The 20,372-nt window shown below is 42.8% G+C and overlaps 1 protein-coding gene across 2 annotated transcripts in view; it reads right to left on the bottom strand.

The window, feature by feature from the left end:
- Positions 1–20,372, bottom strand: part of COL5A1 (collagen type V alpha 1 chain) — a 1,013,097-nt gene that overhangs the window by 220,324 nt on the left and 772,401 nt on the right. For both annotated transcript variants that reach the window (XM_044058757.1, XM_044058756.1), the window contains exons 30-32: positions 18,571–18,678; positions 17,149–17,202; positions 16,999–17,052 (exon numbers count right to left, since the gene is read on the bottom strand). In XM_044058757.1, coding sequence (XP_043914692.1) covers positions 16,999–17,052; positions 17,149–17,202; positions 18,571–18,678 — 216 coding nt within the window. The remainder of the gene's footprint in view (positions 1–16,998; positions 17,053–17,148; positions 17,203–18,570; positions 18,679–20,372) is intronic.

Raw genomic sequence — 20,372 nt, 5'->3', positions numbered from 1 at the left:
TTCAGCAAGTTCCTTTTTAGTGGCTGCTGCCACCACCATGTCATCTACTGGAACGCCTTTAGTGAGAAAACATTTGTCCTGAGGTGCTGACAAGAATGTATCAGGTCTTCTAGGAACCAGTTTCACAGTATCGGGAGATTCCCACACCTTTCGACTCACTAGCTCCAGTAGCTTGTCAAAAGGTGGAGACACCCAAGAGGCGGAGGGTTGAGACCCGAAAGCCTTCAGGTACACTGACTCCTCATCAGAAGGGGAGGTGGTGGGCCATCCACCTCTCTGTTTCAGGATCTCAAGGATATCTGTGAAGGAGATATCATCAGAAGATAACTTGGGGGATCCTTCTTACTCCTCGAGGTCAATGTCTGATGTAATGGACTCATCAGGAGAGTCAACATGTTTCCTCTTACAAGTTTTCTTCCGAGGAGGCTTCTCAGAAGGATATTCTGGGGAGACCTTGGAAGACTGGGGACCACTCATGGAGGTTTCCTGAGGCTGCGAGTCTCTGCTGTGTTGAATGAGAGAAGGTGCTGAGACTGAAGCCAGCACTTTAGGGTGAAGATTGTCTGTACCCCTGGTTGGAACTGAAGACTTGGACGGAACACTCGTCATCACCTCAAAAGCTGACCCTCCCAGCTCCGAGAATGCCCCCCACTCCAAAGGTGCAGAGGCGGTCCTTGGTGCCAAGGAGATAGGCTCTGAGGCAGATGTGGGGTCCAAACTCACCCGAGCTGAAGCACCAAGAGGTAGGCTCGGAACCGAAGAAGTTCAGGTCCAAGTGTCCCCCTTGGGCCTGAGTGGAGAGCTTAGGACCCTAGACCCCACAGACAGCACCGAAGGGGTCGCAGCGGATATCAGAACCGAAAGACCAACTGAGGTAGCTGGAACTGACCTTTCCACAACTAGTGGCACTGACATCTCTTGCTCCGATGCACCAGAGTGGCATGGAGAAGGAACATCAACAGGGTGTACAGGCACATTAGGCTCCGAAGCTGACTGGGATGGAGCCAAAAGTAAATTTGTCAGCGCTGAAGTCTGGAGGAGTCTGCGCACCACTCTCAATGTCCTCATCAGAAAGGCTCCTAGAGGACATGGAGGATAAAGTGGGGGACCTGGACCACTGAAAAATAGGCAATCTGAGTGTCGGAGAGATTGGGCAGAGTACAGCTGACCGGCTCTGAGACACAGACTCAGTTATCGGATCCAAAACTCCTAGAATTGAAACTGATTGATATGATAATGTTAATCCTCATTCATTCCTTAAGCATGGGCATCGTCTCCGACGTCGGAACCGAGCCGGCCATTTTCTAAGTTCGCGTCAGCTTCAAACTCTCAAGCTGAACTCTTACCCACAATTCCCCTCTCCCTGTTACCTCAGATTTCATTTGCCATGTTGCCATTCGGTCGTGTCAAGCTGCTTCTCTTGAGCTAAGTACAGTTATTTGTTGTCTAATAGTCATTTATATTACTTTTCTGTCAGAAATCCCATCTAGCAACCATATTTTCTTGAGTTTTTCTTCTCTTTTCTCTACCTTTTTACTGCAAGGTTTTTCTCCTCTCACCATCGTTGGTAATCTTCCCTTTTTTCATACCTTCGGGTATTCTTTTGTACCATTGCTGGTACCCTTTTCTACTATCTACTTTTACTATCATGGCAGATAAGAAAGGTAGTCCAGGGTTTAAACAGTGTTCTGATTGTGGACACAAACTACCTACATCTGATGCACACTCTTTGTGCATTTATTGTTTGTGGGCATCCCACTTATCTGTTCACCTGCCCTGTACTATCTGTGAAAATATTTCAAATAGAACTTTGTTGGAAAGGAAAAACAATTTGTTGCTGAAGGGACTTCTTAAATCTCCCTTTTCAGATGCTAATTGTGGGTCAGAGGCCTCAACCCCTCCTAGAGCCCATAAGAAAATCTTGGATGATCCTACCAAGGCTAAATCTTTGCCTTCGTCCCCAGCTGGGGACTCCCGCCAACCAAAACCTAAAAAGGCTAAGGTTTTGGCTCCGGAGCTCACTCAGTTAGCCCCAGTGCTTTCGGTGCCTAGACCTTCGGCACCGAGGACTTCGGCTCCATTAGTGATCTTGGCTCCGTCTTCTTCTGCAGCCTTTACTATATCGGCACCAAGGGGCTCCTCAGTTAAGACTATTACCACTGTATCCACACCGACCACTCAGTCGGCGCAGACCTTGACCACGTCAGCTCCGACATCTTACTTGGAACCGACGTCTTTACTGTTGACTCCAGTTTTGTCGGTTCCGGCTTCGGTACTGACAACCACTTTGGCACCAATCCCTGTGTTGGCGCAGATCGTGACCTCAGCACCGATGACTTCTTTGGTGCAGACAACCATAGTCCAGTCTCTCTCTGCACCATTGTTCTCGGTGCGGACTGGTGAGATGGGCACCGAGTTTGCCTCTTCTGTGGACAGGCCTGTTTCTCCCTCAGTCTCCATGAGGTCCACGAGAAACCTTTCCGAACAGGATGTGTTGCATCTTGTGGATCATCTGCTCTTGGCCAGAGGTATCCCACCCCCCAGGAACTATCCTTCCTTGGGAGGTGATCACCCATCTCCAAAGACCCTTTCTTAGTCTCCTCCTTCATTGCCTTTGAAGTCCATGGATATAGCACAGTCTTCCCCTTCTCCGGTTCCCTTTATGGATGTCACTAAGGAACCGCAGTTGCCTTCATGGCAGGAAAGTTTTGCTACAACCCAGGATGTCAGTTGTGACATGCATAAGTTGCTGTTCCACAGCCATCCGGGGATTCAGGGTTAACAGTCTGAGCTACTAGGAGAGGAGTGACCCCTATCCTGGACATTCACTCCTCTTCAGGTGGACCAGCCTTCCAACTGATGGAGAAGGCTTTTGCTGCTGCTGGCAATACTGGACTGTCTATCCCTCTGCCCTCCTCAGGTACACTGGTTTCACAAGTCGCACAGAATGGACATCGGGTGCAAGGGCCTCAGGACATATTCTCACAGGAAACCCCCTTTCCGCTGTCTTCCCCAGCTTCTCCCACTGAGGAAGTCCACTGGAAAAGTTTGTGCAAGAGGAAGCACATGGACCCACAGAGGAGTCCCTCACTGAAGACACAGATTTTGATGGGGGTGAAGGATCCCCTCGGTCACCCTCTGAGGTATCCTTTGGTGATATCCTCAAAATCCTGAAACAGAGAGGTGACTGGCAGTCCTCTATTCTGACCTCTGAGGAATCTGTGTTCCTGCAGGCCTTTCGTGCCCGGCCCCCTACCTCCTGGGTTACTCCACCTGCCAATGAACTTGTCTGGCTTATCTTGCAGTGTGCTTGGAAGGCTTATATGGCACACTTTACCAGGCTTCAAAGGGATCTGATTTCTGAGCTGTCTGAAACCTTGGCTGGTGCCATGTCAGATGAGGTCTGTGACAAAGTGGCCTCTCAGCTGGCCACCATTGAGTCAATATCTAACTCCTCTATGCGACTGATATCTCACGCATCAGAAGGAGTAGCTAGAGCAGCGAGTTCAGCTTCGGTCTTGAGACGACATGCCTGGATTCGCTTGTGCAATTTTGCGGAACCTTTTAAGGCTTTTTTTCTTAATGCTGCCATTGAGACCTCTTTGTTGTTTGGACCCAGAATTATAAGCACACTGGCCAGATGTGAACAGGATGGTAAGACCCTTTCTGCCGTAGGTGTCTGTTATTCTTCCCCTCAATGTGCTTTCTCCCGAAACCCAAAGAGTAGGAAGATATGGTTCAAGAAATCTCAGGGTCCTTTCCGTAACACACAGGCCCAGTTCTCCCCTAGAGGCAGAGGGGGAAACTCACAGGGAAGACTCTCTTTTCAGGGCAGAGGGGGTCCCCGTAACCAAGGTTCCAGGGACTCTTTCACTGGGCAACCCCACCAGAGCTCCTGAAGAGCGGCCCAACTCCTTTCCTCTGGAGGTGATTGGGGGTCGTTTCTCCTTGTGCACTTCTGCCTGGCTAACCATCATCACCGATTCTTGGGTACAAAGGATTATAACCAGAGGTTATCATATCCCCTTCGATATTTCTCCTGTCACTTCAAAAAACCTTCCAACGTTCCACCCAGTCAAAGGGAAGAAGCAGCACTAGAGATAGAAAAGCTGCTAAGAAAGAGAATCATCCAAATAGTCCCTCCAGACCAGATAGGATCCGGATTCTACTCAAGACTATTTTTGGTGCCAAAGAAAACCGGGGACTGGAGACCAATTTTGGATCCCGGTGTTTGTGAGAGTACAAAAATTCCAGATGGTCACAATGCAGTCTATCCTCCCGCTTTTGGAAAAAGATGATTGGATGTGCTCGATAGATCTTCAAGATGCGTACTACCACATAAAAGTGGACAGGCCATCAAGAAGATTTCTGTGCTTCCATGCAGGAGCCAGTCACTACCCGTTCAGAGTACTGCCCTTCCGACTCTCTACAGCCCCCAGAGTGTTCACAAAGTGCATGGCAGTAGTCACAGCTCACTTGCGACTTCAAGGATTCCAGGTGTTTCCATACCTAGACTACTGGCTCATTTCCGCCCCCACCAGACATCTACTGGAAGAAGCCCTGGCATACTCTCTCCTCACTGCACAAAGGTTAGGCATAACCATAAACTGGCAAAAATCCAATCTCACCCCATCTCAGTCGACAGAATTCATAAGGGTTATCTTGGACACAAAGAACCGCAGAGCTGCCATTCCAGAGCACAGAATTTTAAGGATAAAGCAACAACTGATTCCAATCCTTTCAAGGGAGAAATTCTTCCCCTCAATGTGCTTTCTCCCGAAACCCAAAGAGTAGGAAGATATGGTTCAAGAAATCTCAGGGTCCTTTCCGTGACACACAGGCCCAGTTCTCCCCTAGAGGCAGAGGGGGAAACTCACAGGGAAGACTCTCTTTTCAGGGCAGAGGGGGTCCCCGTAACCAAGGTTCCAGGGACTCTTTCACTGGGCAACCCCACCAGAGCTCCTGAAGAGCGGCCCAACTCCTTTCCTCTGGAGGTGATTGGGGGTCATTTCTCCTTGTGCACTTCTGCCTGGCTAACCATCATCACCGATTCTTGGGTACAAAGGATTATAACCAGAGGTTATCATATCCCCTTCGATATTTCTCCTGTCACTTCAAAAAACCTTCCAACGTTCCACCCAGTCAAAGGGAAGAAGCAGCACTAGAGATAGAAAAGCTGCTAAGAAAGAGAATCATCCAAATAGTCCCTCCAGACCAGATAGGATCCGGATTCTACTCAAGACTATTTTTGGTGCCAAAGAAAACCGGGGACTGGAGACCAATTTTGGATCCCGGTGTTTGTGAGAGTACAAAAATTCCAGATGGTCACATTACAGTCTATCCTCCCGCTTTTGGAAAAAGATGATTGGATGTGCTCGATAGATCTTCAAGATGCGTACTACCACATAAAAGTGGACAGGCCATCAAGAAGATTTCTGTGCTTCCGTGCAGGAGCCAGTCACTACCAGTTCAGAGTACTGCCCTTCGGACTCTCTACAGCCCCCAGAGTGTTCACAAAGTGCATGGCAGTAGTCACAGCTCACTTGCGACTTCAAGGATTCCAGGTGTTTCCATACCTAGACTACTGGCTCATTTCCGCCCCCACCAGACATCTACTGGAAGAAGCCCTGGCATACTCTCTCCTCACTGCACAAAGGTTAGGCATAACCATAAACTGGCAAAAATCCAATCTCACCCCATCTCAGTCGACAGAATTCATAAAGGTTATCTTGGACACAAAGAACTGCAGAGCTGCCATTCCAGAGCACAGAATTTTAAGGATAAAGCAACAACTGATTCCAATCCTTTCAAGGGAGAAATCCACGGCTCACTCAGTTCTACAGCTGTTGGGTTCCATGGCAGCCTCCATCACCATTGTCCCCCTGGCCAGGTTTCACATGAGGCTTCTACAATGGCTACTGCTCACCCAATGGTATCCCTTTCAACAGCCTCTTTCAGCCCATGATTTGAGTAACCCACAGGTGCAAACAGGATTTAAATTGGTGGATGACACACAATCTCTCACAATGGTCTTGCTCCTTCTCCCCCCAGTAACCCAAGGCCACAGTGACCATGGATGCCTCTCTGATGGGGTGGGGGGGGTATGTCAGGGACAGACAGTCCAAGGCACTTGGTCCAAACTGGAGGCCCATCTGCATATAAATGTTCTAGAGCTGAGGGCAGTGCTGCTGGTGTTGCAAGCATTCCATCCCCTGTTGCCATCTGGGACTATTGCAATTCAGTCAGACAACATGGCAGTGGTGTGGTACATCAACAAGCAAGGTGGAACCAAATCTTACCCCCTTTGTCAAGAGGCCATGAGGGTTTGGCAATGGGCGATGGCTAACAAACGTTTTCTTCTAGCAACGCACATTCCCGGGAGTTCCAACATGATAGCAGACAGACTGAGCAGGTGCATTATTCAACCTCACGAGTGGTCCCTGAATCTCTTGATAGCGACAGAGATCTTCCACCACTGGGGCTGTCCTTGCTGCGACCTCTTTGCATCCCCGACCAACTACAAATGCAGCAACTACTTCGCCCTGATTCCCCCTCCGGGACAGTCACCCAGGCCGCTCTAGTCCATGATTGGCCCTCAGGTCTTCTTTATGCATTCCCATCCTTTCCCCTTATTCCCCAGTTTCTGAAGAAAACCCGTCGGTTGAAGAGCAAGGTGATCCTCATAGCACTATATTGGCCTCAACAGATTTGGTTCCCCTTCCTTTGGTCTCACCTACTAGATCGACCATGGATTCTCCATCCAACCCCGGAGTTGATATCACATCCGCAGAACCAGATTCATCCCAAATTGAACAGCCTGAAGCTCACAGCTTGGCTACTCCAATTCCCCTGAATTCCAGGCAGAATGATCTTTCTTTACCAGTACGTGACATTCTCATTGCATCTCATAAGTCTTCCACTAGAATTACTTATCTGAGCAAATGGAAAAGATTACCTGTTGGCTGAAAGATAAACAAGTAGATCCTTTCTCAGCATCAGTGTCAATAATACTAGACTATCTGGCCAACCTTTTCCAATCGGGTCTATCGGCCTCTACCATTAGAGTTCATTTGGCTGCAATTTCTAATTTCCATGAGGGTGTCCAAGATTCCTCTCTTATGTCCCACAAATTGTGCAAGACCTTCATAAAAGGTGTGAATCATCTGAAGCCACCTTTTAGAGAACCTATTCAACTATGGGATTTATCATTAGTTCTACAAGCTCTGACAATGCCACTCTTCGAACCAGCCTTTTCTTGCGACCTGAAGCATTTGTCATAGAAAACCTTGTTTTTTGTCACCATTACTTCTGATAGACGTATTTCTGAGCTTCAAGCTTTATGTATCAAGAGTCCATACTTAATTTTTCATAGAGATAGAATGTCTCTGAAAACTAATCCATCATTTCTGCCAAAAGGGATCTCTGAAATGTCCATTAATCAACAATTGAATTGCCAGTTTTTTTTCCCAATCATTCAAACAGAGGAGAGTATTGCCTACATACCCTAGATATCCACAGGCAAATCCATTTTTACTTAAACAGGACTAGGTCCTTTCGTAAATCCGACCAGTTATTTTTGGCCTTTTCTGGACCTAGAATAGGATCTGCTGTTGCTAGGGTCACATTAGCTAGATGGATGAAGGACTGTGTGACCTTTATACACAGTGTAACATCTCATTGCCTACTACCATGAAAGCTCATTCAACAAGGTCGGTGGCAACTTCTGCTGTCTTCCATGCCAGAGCTTCTTTATATGACATCTGTTCAGCTGCAACTTGGGCTATGCCTCATACCTTCATCAATCATTAAAAATTGGATTTGGCCTCCAGGGGAAGAGCATCTTTCGGTTCTATGGTGCTCAGGAATGTCCTTCCATGAGAGCCTCCCAGGAATAGAGGTAGCTGGGGACTCTGTCCCATGTGTAAGAAATGAACGAGGATTAACAATATCCGATAAAGAAGTTATGTCTTACCATAACGTTCCATCTGTATTGTTGATCCTCATTCAGTCATTACGACCCTCAGTCCTTCCCCCTCCTGTGGCTTCTAGCGGATCTCACCATCCGGTTCTCTTAGGTTATTTGACCAGAGGTAGCCTCTACCTTCTTTTGATTTGCAAACTCAATCTGAGGTAACAGGGAGAGGGGGGTTGTGGGCAAGAGTTTAGCTCAAGAGTTTGAAGCTGACGCGAGCTTGGAAAATGGCCAGCTCGGTTCCGAGGTCGGAACCGATACCCATGCGTAATGACTGAACGAGGATCAACAGTACAGATGGAACGTTATGGTAAGACATAACTTCTTTTTCCACATCAGAAACCTCTGTCAGCACCGAAACCAGTGGAGCCGAAGAGGATGTAGTCAGTTTGGCAATCTTGTATGGCAGCTCTGGTGACACTGAATGAGTGGGAGACCACCTTTTAGTGGATTTGGCTTTGTCTTTTTTGGAAGATGGTGACTTAGAACTGGAGGATGAAGAAGCCAACTCATCCTCAAAAGAATGCTTTATCAGCCCTTTCAAAATGAATTTATTCTTTCTCTCTTGAAGAACACAGGGACTAAAGGTATGGCATAATGAGCAAGACTCTTGAAGGTGAATAGCACCTAAGCAGTAGACAGAAATATTATGCCCATCTGTCAAAGACATTTTCTGGGCACACTTAGTACATTTTTTAAATCCCGAAGGCTTGTGGTCCTTATTATCCCTAGACATATGTGCTGCTACTCTAATTAAACACCAATACCAGAAACCAAGTAAAGAGCAAACCGGACTACCTCTAACTAAATGGTTAGTCCTGTGGAAACAATAAAGACAGACAGAGGGCTAGGTCCTCTAACTTAAACGGGCCTAGCCCTAAGAGAAGAAGGAAATAACAGACAGAGGACTAGGTCCTCTAACTTAAATGGGCCTAGCCCTTGGTGAAAAGAGAGAAAACAATGATTAAGCAATCTGTACAGCAAAGGAGACACAAAAGCAATGCAGGGATACAAACAAAAGGCCAATGGTAGGATGGCCAATCAGCAAAAGTACAAAACAGCACAAACAAAGCCAAAAAATGTCTCAAACAGATGCAGGTTATGAACTATCACTAAATCAGTGAATACAGATACTTTAGGAAGCAATAACTTGAAAAACGAGTATAAAAAAGTTTCACTTAGCCACGGACAAGAAGAAGCACGTCTGAGCTCAACGAATGGCAAATGAGATCTAGGGTACATTAGTGGTGCATTATGGGATACCTCCTAGCCACGAGCCAACCAGAAGATTTTGAGCTAAAGAATTGCCGAATCAGAGCCGAGGTTTGTCTCCGACCCCAAGTGTAAGAAAGAAGGCGAGATAGGACCACAGAACATCTTTAATTATGCTTTAATATATGGTCTGGCTGATATCTAGCAAAATGTATGGCAGCCTGGGCAGTGCTTCTCAGAATGAAGGACTATCAACACTTGTTTTAAAGTGCCATTTGCTACTTTCCATCTAGCAGCTAGCCCTACCTTTCCTATGCCATCTGGTGCTCATTTTTACTTCTCCTTTAATTTAGGTGACATACATATACTTAATGAAATCATTATGTGAGAAGTTATATGTGCCAAAATAGCTCAACAAATTCCCCCAGCTAAAATATATTGAGAGAAACATAAATAAATAAATTAATACAATAAAAATGCATAAAGTCATTTTTATAACTCTAACTCACTGAACTTAGGACCTAAGCTTTACTTTGGGAAAACTATGGCTTTATTTAAATATAGCTCCACTGACAAAATCACATTTTCTACACACTGGTGATCATACCTCTCAAACTCTGAACATTAAAAATTATAGCAGAGGGTGAGAAAGTGAAGCAAATTATTTTTCACAACAGTAGGTCTTCATATACCAAACCTTATATACTCGGTGATAAGGGAGCTTTATATAAATGTAGATAATTTATGTAATAAGGTATGTACCCATGAACAGGTCTGACTTTCAGGAAAATCAATAAATATAAGAGGAGCAAGGCTAAATCAGAGAGAGTCAGAAGAATTATATTGCTATGTTTAAATCATAGTTGAGAGGTATGACCCTGAGAAATATTATATAATCCCCATGCATACTGTACTATACTGAGTAAAAGCATACTGAAATCAATGCAAGTATGAAATCCATTACATATGTACGTGTGTGTGTGTATATATATATATATATATATATATATATATATATATGGATTCACTTCATAACTTTGAAATATCAAAATACTGAAACTCAAAACACTGAAACCAAAATACTGAAAGCTCAATATACTGAATACTCAAAATACTGAAAACACATATTATGCATAAACTCAGCTTAAACAACATAAATCATAACAATTTCTACCAAATATATGCAGGGGGGCAAGCCCCCCTGCACCCCCCATGTGGGGGGCTGCACCTCCCACACCCCCTGCTAATTAAATATATCAACTCCAAGATTGCACATAGTGTAGTTAAGTGCAATCTTGGACCTGTCACCCCTGGGCTTCCGGATATTGGCAAAGGCTCTTGCCACCCCCATAGTGCCTTTTTTAGGCAAGGCTCAAATGATAAACCTACCGCCCTAGAAAACAAAAATGGAGAAAAACTAAGGGTAATACTGCTCAATGCCAGAAGTCTAAACCTCAAGATGCACGCCCTCGAAGCCCTCCTCAGTATGGAGAACATTGATGTCTGTGCTGTGACTGAAACCTGGTTCAAGGCTCCTGAGAGCACCCCAACACTATCAGGTTATACCTCATATCATGCGTTCTGGCCCCAAAATCCGGACCGAGCCACAAAAGGAGGGGGAGTATCCATATTCATAAAGGATACCCACACCTCCAGGTTAGTGGCAACGCATGAAGCATTGGAAACCATCCAGGTGCAATTAACCATAGGTAAAACTGCCCTACAGTTTGTAGCATGCTACAGACCACCCTCTCAAACTCAGGAAACCCACACAGCCTTCCTGAAGACACTGGAGAGTATGAATGTCTCTCCAAACACCATCATATTGGATGACTTCAACTACCCAAACATAGACTGGGAACATTACTCAAGCCCCAACACCCTAGCCCAAAGGTTCCTGGAGTTCATAAACTCAAATGCTATGGAACAACTAGTCACCATTCCCACAAGAGGAGAAAATACACTAGACCTGATCATCACAAACATGGGGACAAAATGCTCCACACCGGAAGTATATCCCTCATTGGTGAGATCAGACCATAAATTAATCTCACTGGAGATCCACATCCCGCCCCAACCCCAGCAAAAAAGACCACAGTGAAGAACTTCTCAAAAGCAAACTTCACACTTCTTAAGACTGGAGTGGTATCCTTCAAGGCCCCCCAGCCAGTGGAAACCACAACCCACGCTGCTGAAACCCTTACAAATGCCTTCTACGAGCACCTCCAGGAATGTATGGATCAAGCAATCCCTAATAAAATCAAGACCCTTTCCACCAAAGGCAGGCGCCCGGTCTGGTGGACCCCAGCCATCAACAAACTCTACAACAAGAGGAGAAAGCTACTACATGACAGAGCAAAATCCCTAAAAGGGAAGGCATCTCTGATCACTACTAGCAAAAAACTACGATCACTCATAAAATCATCCAAGGCCAACTTTGAGAGAAAAATCACTAATGACACAAAAGACAATCATAAGGCCTTCTTTAGCTATGTTAGAAACCTGGGTGGAAACTCCCAGATATGCTCAGAATTAGTCCAAAATGATACAAAAATCACTGAACCCACAGACATTGCCAACATACTGGCAGACAGGTTCAGTGCAAATTTCTCCCTCCCCCCCAAAAGGAGAAATATCTATCCCACCAGAGTCTAGCCTCCCAAACATTTCAGATGCCCAGGTGAGAGCTGCTCTCTCTCTTAAGCAAAAAACACAGCATCAATGGGACCGGACGGTGTCCCCGGCTGTGTGCTACACAAACTCAATGAGGAACTAAACCCACACATAAGGCTGCTGTTTAATCTTAGCCTTACTACAGGATACGTACCCAAAGAATGGCGTATGGCAACTGTGGTCCCACTCCACAAAGGTGGTGCTTCTACGGACCCTGGAAATTACTGCCCCATAAGCTTGACGAGCCTTGTCTGCAAAGCTATGGAGAGGATCATAATGGAACTCGTAAATAAAGACATTGGGGACCTACAGACACTGGATCCTACCCAATTTGGCTTTGTCAAGGGCAGATCCTGCCTCTTGAACTTGGTCGACTTTTTCTAAACAGTCACTAAGGCCATTGATGAGGGTAAGGCAGTTCACACAGCCTACCTTGACCTAGCAAAAGCGTTCGACACAATACCCCACTCGGGCATCATAGAAAAGCTCACCAGCTTAGATGTAAACCCATATGTCACAAGATGGGTTGCAAACTGGCTCAAGGACAGAACCCACAGGGTTAGAGTTGCTGGTGCCATGTCAGACTCTAAGCCGGTCATGAGCGGTGTCCCACAGGGCTCAGTCCTGGGCCCCTCTTGTTCGGCATTTATTTTTCTGAAGTGCAGGCAAACATAGGGGGATTGTGGCTGACAAAATTTGCAGATGACTGCAAACTGGGCACCATAATTGACACTCCATCAGACACAGACATCCTCCAGAGAGGTCTCATAGAAATGGATAACTGGTGCCAGAGCCATGGCCTTAAGCTAAATGCCAAAAAATGTATAGTCATACCCTTTGGGAAAAACAAGGTAACCCCTAATTACCACATAGGTGGTAATCCATTAAACACGGAAGACGTTATCAGGGACCTGGGGACCCAAGTTGACAGTAACCTCTCTTTTGACACTCACATTGCCAAAGTGGTTAGGACCTTCTACATTGCCCACCTGATCATGAAGGGCTTCACATCCAGATCAGGAGAGGTCATTGTACCCCTGTACTCTTCACTTATCAGACCAATGATTGAGTACAACGCCCCATTCGGAATGTACCTTACCCGACACCTGCAGCAGTTGGAAAGACCCCAAAAGTTCCTCACCAAAAGGATAAAGGGGCTCAAACATATGTCATACGCTGCCCGACTGAAGAAACTCCAGCTCTATTCAGTCGCATACCGTCTGCTCAGAGGTGATCTGTGCCTGACATACAAGGCCATGTCCAACCCGGAATTAATGGACATGCTCCACCTCAAAAAATCCAAATCCACCAGAGCCACGAGAGCAAGAGACTTAAACCTCAACACGGATATAAATAGGACGTGCTGGAGGGACAGATTCATCACCCAGAGACTCCCTACACTATGGAACAGAATCCCGGTCCATGTGAGGCAGAGCCCCTCACTGACTCTGTTCAAGAGAAATCTTGACGAGTGGATGGGAGATCTTAGGTTTACCTGGGGAATCATCTCTGTGTCACTGCTGGACAGAGGCACAGCAAACTAATGGGTATAGTATTCTCATCCTAAGGGGTGGTGAAAGCCACACACACTCTGGCTAGGCTTATAAATGCCCTAGGGCAGATAGCCTAGTATGAACCTATGAACCTTTCTGGAAGTAAATATCAACGTCTTCATAAAATACTGCTGAGGGGAGAAGAGTCATAAAGCAGAAGGTAATGAAATCAGAAATGACTACTTAGAAATAAAAGCTAAACACATTTTGTACACAGATTTTTATGCAAAGATTGATTGTTGGCATTAAGACATAATTTATGTTTGGGTATTAATGGACACGTTATTACAACCAGTGACACTGAGGCTTTATTTCCTTCACTTATTTTTCTCAAAATAGGTTTCCTTTGTAACAATTCTTGCCATTTTTCTTCCTGAATAAAACTGACAGTTTCCCATAGAAGCTCACACCCTATTAGCTTGACCACTCAAAACTGCTTCGGCTTTGCTTCATTATTTTTATTCCATCTTCTTAGACTGATTCAAGTTAGAAACACTGGAAAGCAGCCTAGTGTCATTATTTATTTCATTTTGTGAACTGGATAATCCCTGAGCTTCAATGCATACTTTGCAGAGAGGACCAAGGGAAAAACAACTCCACAGTACAAATCAGTGGCTGTTTTAGAGAGCACAGTTAAAATAAACAGCACGTCTTTGCAGGGACAGAGGATACAAGAGTGCTTGGAGAGCACTGACATGGACATGAGGACAGAATGAAAACTTCATTGCAGAGTATTGCAGCATAATTTAAATGAGCAGGTCATGTGATTAAAAGGTTCCACTTCATATCATCGAATTATCATTTCATCGAATTTCAAATCATCAAGACCAAATTGTCGAAAACTCAAATAGTCTAAAACTCATAACATCGAATCTCAAATCATTGAAAACTATAAAGCAGCTAAAAATAACATCTCACAGAGTTTTTACTACGTTTATGCAGGGGGGCAAGCCCCCCTGCACACCCACCATAAATTAAATTTACCAATTCCAAGGTCGCACTACAGTGGGGGAAAAAGGTAATTTCCTATCCCACTGTAGTGCGACCTTGGAGTTCATATATTTAATTTACGGGGAGGGTGTGGGAGGTGGAGTCCCCCACATGGGGGTGCTTGCCCCCCCTGTATAAATGTAGTAAACAGTGTCTGGGATGTTATTTCTAGCTGCTTTATAGTTTTCAGTGATTTGAGATTTGATGTTATGAGTTTTCGACGATCTGAGTTTTCGACGACTTGGTCTTGATGATTTGAAATTCGATGAAATGATAATTCGATAACATGAAGTAGAACCCCGATTAAACATAATTTAGAGGAATGCAAAAAGAGCAAGTGTGGAAATTACATTCGATGATAGTGGAGCTTCTTTCTCCACTGTTGTGTGATCTCACAGGTGGTATATATAAGTCTGTGGGGTGGGGAGTGTTCATACATGAGAGGTGCAGGGCCCCTTGAAAAAAAAATTGAGTTACTAGTTGAAGGTGGTTTCGACAAATGGTTTTCATTTTTTTCCAAATTGTCAAAATTACCTTTCATGAGTCAGAATAAATCCAAATTCATACAACTCTTATTATTCCTCATCTACATTTAACATTTCAGTTTTCTCTATCCCTCCACTGTGTTTCCAGAAAAATTACAGATATGATTTACCTAGATACCACAGCATGCACTGAGCGAACAAGGAAGGTGAAACTGCTGGTGTTTCCCAGAAGAGAGGTCTCTTAACCTACATATTACATAACTTACATAATTTTGGCCATTTTATTATTTTTTATGCACAAAATTACAATGGATGCTGGTACCAGAAATTCTAGCACAAGTTTAGCTTCTTCAGCAGTCAAGGAATTAAACAGCTTGGACTAGAATACTATAAAGACACTTGTGGAAATAAATGAGAAATGCAGCATTGCCAGATTCTTAAAGAAAGTTATGGATTCACTTCACTGTTACAAGGTCCATTTGCTTCCCCGTACATCCCCTTTCCTACATGTGAGTGTAGGGTACTAAACCATATCACCAAACTATTCTTATCTGCTGCTAGAATCAAGCTTACTGACAGTATACTGATAAATTGGGAAAGTAAGAAAAACAGTAACATTTACTTTAACCCTTAAAAATTGTTTCATACAGGTAATTAACTTGTCCATCAGATCCAGGATGTGTCCTGTAGTTTAACTTCAAATCTGTATTTGAAACAAACAGAAGTATGTGTTGTACATTCTGTGGTTTCATACAAATTAAAACATGCTGGCAAACATCACTGTCTAACAATGAACATACTTATAGAAGAGAAGCCGACATGCAAAAAACTTATTTTCCAAAACTGCCGAAGACATTCGTTTAATAAGCAAGTTCCATAACTCACTGGTAACACTACAGAAATTTCTAATTTGAAATTGTTATGAACAGAATGAGAGTGAAACTTCCCAAAAGTGAAAGAGAGGATATCATAAAAATTAAGCACAGTTTTCCTAAATTATTTTTCATGGGTGCTTTCTTATACCTAGTGCAAAAGAAAAAGAAATCACAAACCTCAAAAATCAATAGCATTTTTGTGTGACCCACACAAAGCTAATGTTCTCTCTTAGCAAAATAGCTCATTTGTTTCAATATTTCTTTCCGTCCATCACTCAGTCAACACTACTGACTTCAGGCCTTATCACTGAAAAGATATGGCCATTGGCAGATGATACACTGCTAATTCCACACTGTGAGATTTGTTGTGTCTTTTGGCTTTTCCCGGTTAGGGGTCGCCACAGCGGAACTTCGGTCCACTAATTATCGGCAGTAGATTTTTACGTCCTGAGTTGCTGGCTCTAACGCACAACCTTCAATGAAGGTACGCCCATTCACGCATGTCTTCACACAGAAGACGCTCTAACTGAGAATTGAACGGAACAATGTCTTACTGTGAGTGTTTTTGCATTATTAATCATCACTGAGCGACTGCAATGCTAATTCTGCACTGTAAGAGTGCTTCTGGATTATTAATCATCACTGAGTGACTGCAGTGCTAATTCCACACATTTTGAGAGTGCTTCATTATTAATCATCACAATGTGAGTGCAGTGCTAATTCCACACTGTGAGAGTGCTTCTGCATTAAACATCACTGAGTCACTGCAGTGCTAATTCCATGTTGTGAGAGTGCTTCTTCATTATTAATCATCAATGAGTGACTGCAGTCTGCTAACTGGGGTTCGAGTAAGGGATCAGAAACCTAGCAGTGGCAGTTTGAATGGTCCAACATCTAGCCAAATTTTGAAGTACTTGCAATGTATAATTCTGTTTCCAATCCCATTACAACCATCTGTTACTCAATGTTTTTCTATGTCAGCAGGCTATATGTGCACAGGGATGGTTTCCATCTCAGGTCTAGCAGTCCAAGACTCCTGTAACAATGCATTCTCTGAAGATGACTAACTGTATGGAAATGTTTGACTTTTTCCTTAACACTTCATCCTATAATGGCCACAATTAATTTCTAACTGTGGTCCCCTACAGGATATCCTCATCAGAAACCATATTTAAAACATATTATTTTGCCAAAAAAATTCTCAAAATGTAAAGAAAAGTAAAGAAAAATATGCTTACTCTTGCTCCTTTTTCTCCATTTGATCCAGCAAATCCTGAGAATCCATTGGAGCCCTGTAGATTTTAAAACAGAATGTGCATGAATTGGTGGTGGCCATGGGTTCAGTATCTGTCCATATATTTGCAGTACAAGTTAATGAATCATCTTACCTTTGGACCTTGTCTGCCTGGATATCCTGGTAAGCCAGGAATACCTAGTATACCCTAAATAAAAACAAAAAGTAAAAAAAGATGCTTATGAAAATATGTCCAATGTATAATTTTATGCATCTTGGAGTTTTGTTTTATTTAACAAGGGCATTAATAATTTGGATAAGATTACTGTGCCAATTGTATGAAATAGGATTACAAAACTGTTGCTAATGGAAAACAGTCATAGTTTTCTGAATGACAGTCTTTACTATTACCTTGGTGCAAATAACAGAACTAAATTTTTTTCAAAACTAAATCCACATGGCATCTGTTAATGTGGTGATGTTTGCAGTGCTTACCAATGACCAAAAGACTTTTGTATCCTACTACAATACAACACTAAAAAAGTTTGCACTGGGCCTGTAAATGTAATGCTGATCACTTGTTTTTCTCTGTTGCAAAACTGCTATGGCCTATTCATGTCATACTTCTGCAACTAGTATTGTGGCACTTGCTTTTGCCTTATACTTAACTATGCACAAAGCAGATTGTTCGTAGGGCTTGTTTCCATCATGACTCCTCCAGTGCAATTATCCATAAGCAATTTGACAAGTAAAAACCATTGCATTGTAGAAGCTTGAGGTATGGTACAAAAAGCTAAGCATGATAAGATGAAAGCATGGGAGAAGCTGGCTGCATCGATTCTATGGTATGCCGTAACAGTAAGAGTTGGAAGCAATGATTATTGAATTTGATATATTGTGATATTATGCTTCCATTACAACGAAGAGCAAGAGAAGTATCATATCATTAGAAATTAAAACAAACTATACACACATATATATATATATATATATATATATATATATATATATATATACACACACACACACACACATGCTAAGGGATACCGCAAATATTTAATTTAAACCAGTAATCAAGAATGCATTTAATCTGTGATCCATCCATCCACAACCCCTTTTCCCATTTTTACACATGAGGTCAGGGTGTTACTTCATCAGTGACAATCAGCTAGAGCCAAGGATTACACTGCTGGGTGGCTAGCCCTGCCGCAGATTTAATCTATGATCACTTTAGTTTAATTTTGGTTCTGCAAAGTATGGTCTACTAGGAACTTCTGACTGAACTCTGAGAAAACATAGTATTGGAATGTATTTTACTTTGTTCAGTATCTCACAGTGTGGGATGTCATACACTGTGATAATTTAAACACTGGAAATAATCTCATTCACAACTTGTTACTGTCAGTTCTCTGCTATATTGGCAAATTAACCATGTATTTGACAGCTGTCCAATTGCCTTACTCCAGATTTCAAGTTCAGTGAGTAAATTCCAAATTTGAGTGACTCAGACATTCTTGTATATCACTCTGAAGCATTCAGTGAGTACACACACATTAATATATACATTTTATTCTACCTTAACTCCAGCTGGACCAATTGGACCTGGATCACCACGAAGCCCACTTCGACCTTTTGGACCTTCAGGACCATCTTCTCCTCTAGGGCCAGATGGGCCTAATTCTCCCTGTGGAAAAAAAAAACAACAACTTTGCATTACATACACAATCAGAAAATCTGTATAAAAATGTAATTTGTTAGTTGTGGCTCCATTGTCTTATAGGGCAAAATTCTGAACTTTATATGACTAATCTATGCGTCATATCTTACCTAAACTCTGGAGAATATAACATGCAAAAAACATGCACTTAATGTTCTAAAATCAATAGCATGTACCACCTTGCTATTATGTATGAACTATTTTCTGATACTAAAACATTCTTTAGTGAAAAAAATTGCACCTGAAGTGATGGGCATTCCTTACAGTAAGATGCAGGTACTTTTCTTCAAAATTAACACTTTGGTTCAGTTCATTGTCAAAGTATATTAATTGACACAACTTATCTAGGTGGTACTTTGCTGCAGATCTGTTAATGTGGGTATAGTGAGACACCTAACTACATTCACAAGAAAAATATTTACCAACACTGATAAGTGAGATATAAGAAGCTCTTCTGTTATTTTGGTTTGTCTGTGACACTGACACATCTCAGGTGTGAAATGTTAAAGATCATATACCATAACTGGCACTGATCCAAACAGGACCATATTCAGTCAGCCAGCATGTGGATCATCAAATCTCACATAGTTCCTCCTGTAACATCAAATTTGTAACCAGTGAATAACTGCCCCACACATAAGCTATAGAGAGGGCATTTACCTTGTGCAAGACTCTAACTAATAAAACTAAGTCTGAGGTCTCTTAACTTGTGGTACATTAGCTGCAGTGAGTTGTCAATTTAATCCTTCCACTTGTAAGAATGCTCTTTTGTGAAGTGGACATCTTGTTTTGACAGTAATGGTATGCTTTCAGGAACCTAAAATGTAATGTCTGTATGCAGGTCCACTTCCAAATGATTATGCAAAATATGCAGTAAGCTCAGCTCTATGGAAGAAAAGTATAAAATGCTGTATTGTTACAGTAACAGAAAACACAAATACACTGGAACACAGATGTGATGCAGTAACTTTTACTGAACTGACATTCAGGGTAAATTCATCATAAAAGCATGTGTTACCAGAAAAGAGCAACAGATGTTTATTTTTCTAGTAATGCATGAATTCATGATGAATTTACCATGAATCCAAGCTATTGACCATCTCAGAATGAGTTAATAGTAGCTGTTACAATTACTGGAGTTTGTTTTAGCACTTGTGCTTTATTCATGACAAGAGAGTAAATGTTTTCATAAAAGGTGACATTCTAGCCAAAAGTTCAAAACTGATTTTTCAAATTTTGCTGCTGGAAGGATGTCGTCCCCCATCATGGTACAACGACCACAGAATTAATTGTATGAAGTAAAGGAACATAGTGGGCAATACTCCCTGCATTGGACTGTAAAGGATTTTAACCTTCCCCCCAGAAACAATACGTTGAAAGCTTTTACCTGAAGCTATTTTTTTGTTTAGTGTATATGTGCTTAGTCCAAATGGCATTTATGCTGCTGTTGCCCTAGAACCTTATGAAATTCACCAGAAATAAATGGGATAAAGAACTGAAGCTCACATTAACGGCTAATACAGAAAATAGAAAATAATTCTCTCTCTTAACATTTAAATAATTGCTGATGTTAATAACGAGAAGTAAAACCTATGCTTTTATAGCAACTTTTTTACCGTAACTCCAGTAATCCTTGTAACGTCCACAAGTCCATTGATAAA

This window comes from Protopterus annectens, chromosome 16.part0, assembly GCF_019279795.1.
Source record: "Protopterus annectens isolate FY-2018-M chromosome 16.part0, PAN1.0, whole genome shotgun sequence".
Lineage (NCBI taxonomy): Eukaryota > Metazoa > Chordata > Ceratodontiformes > Protopteridae > Protopterus > Protopterus annectens.
Note: the sequence above shows the minus strand (reverse complement) of the source record. Positions and strands in the feature narration are given on the sequence as shown.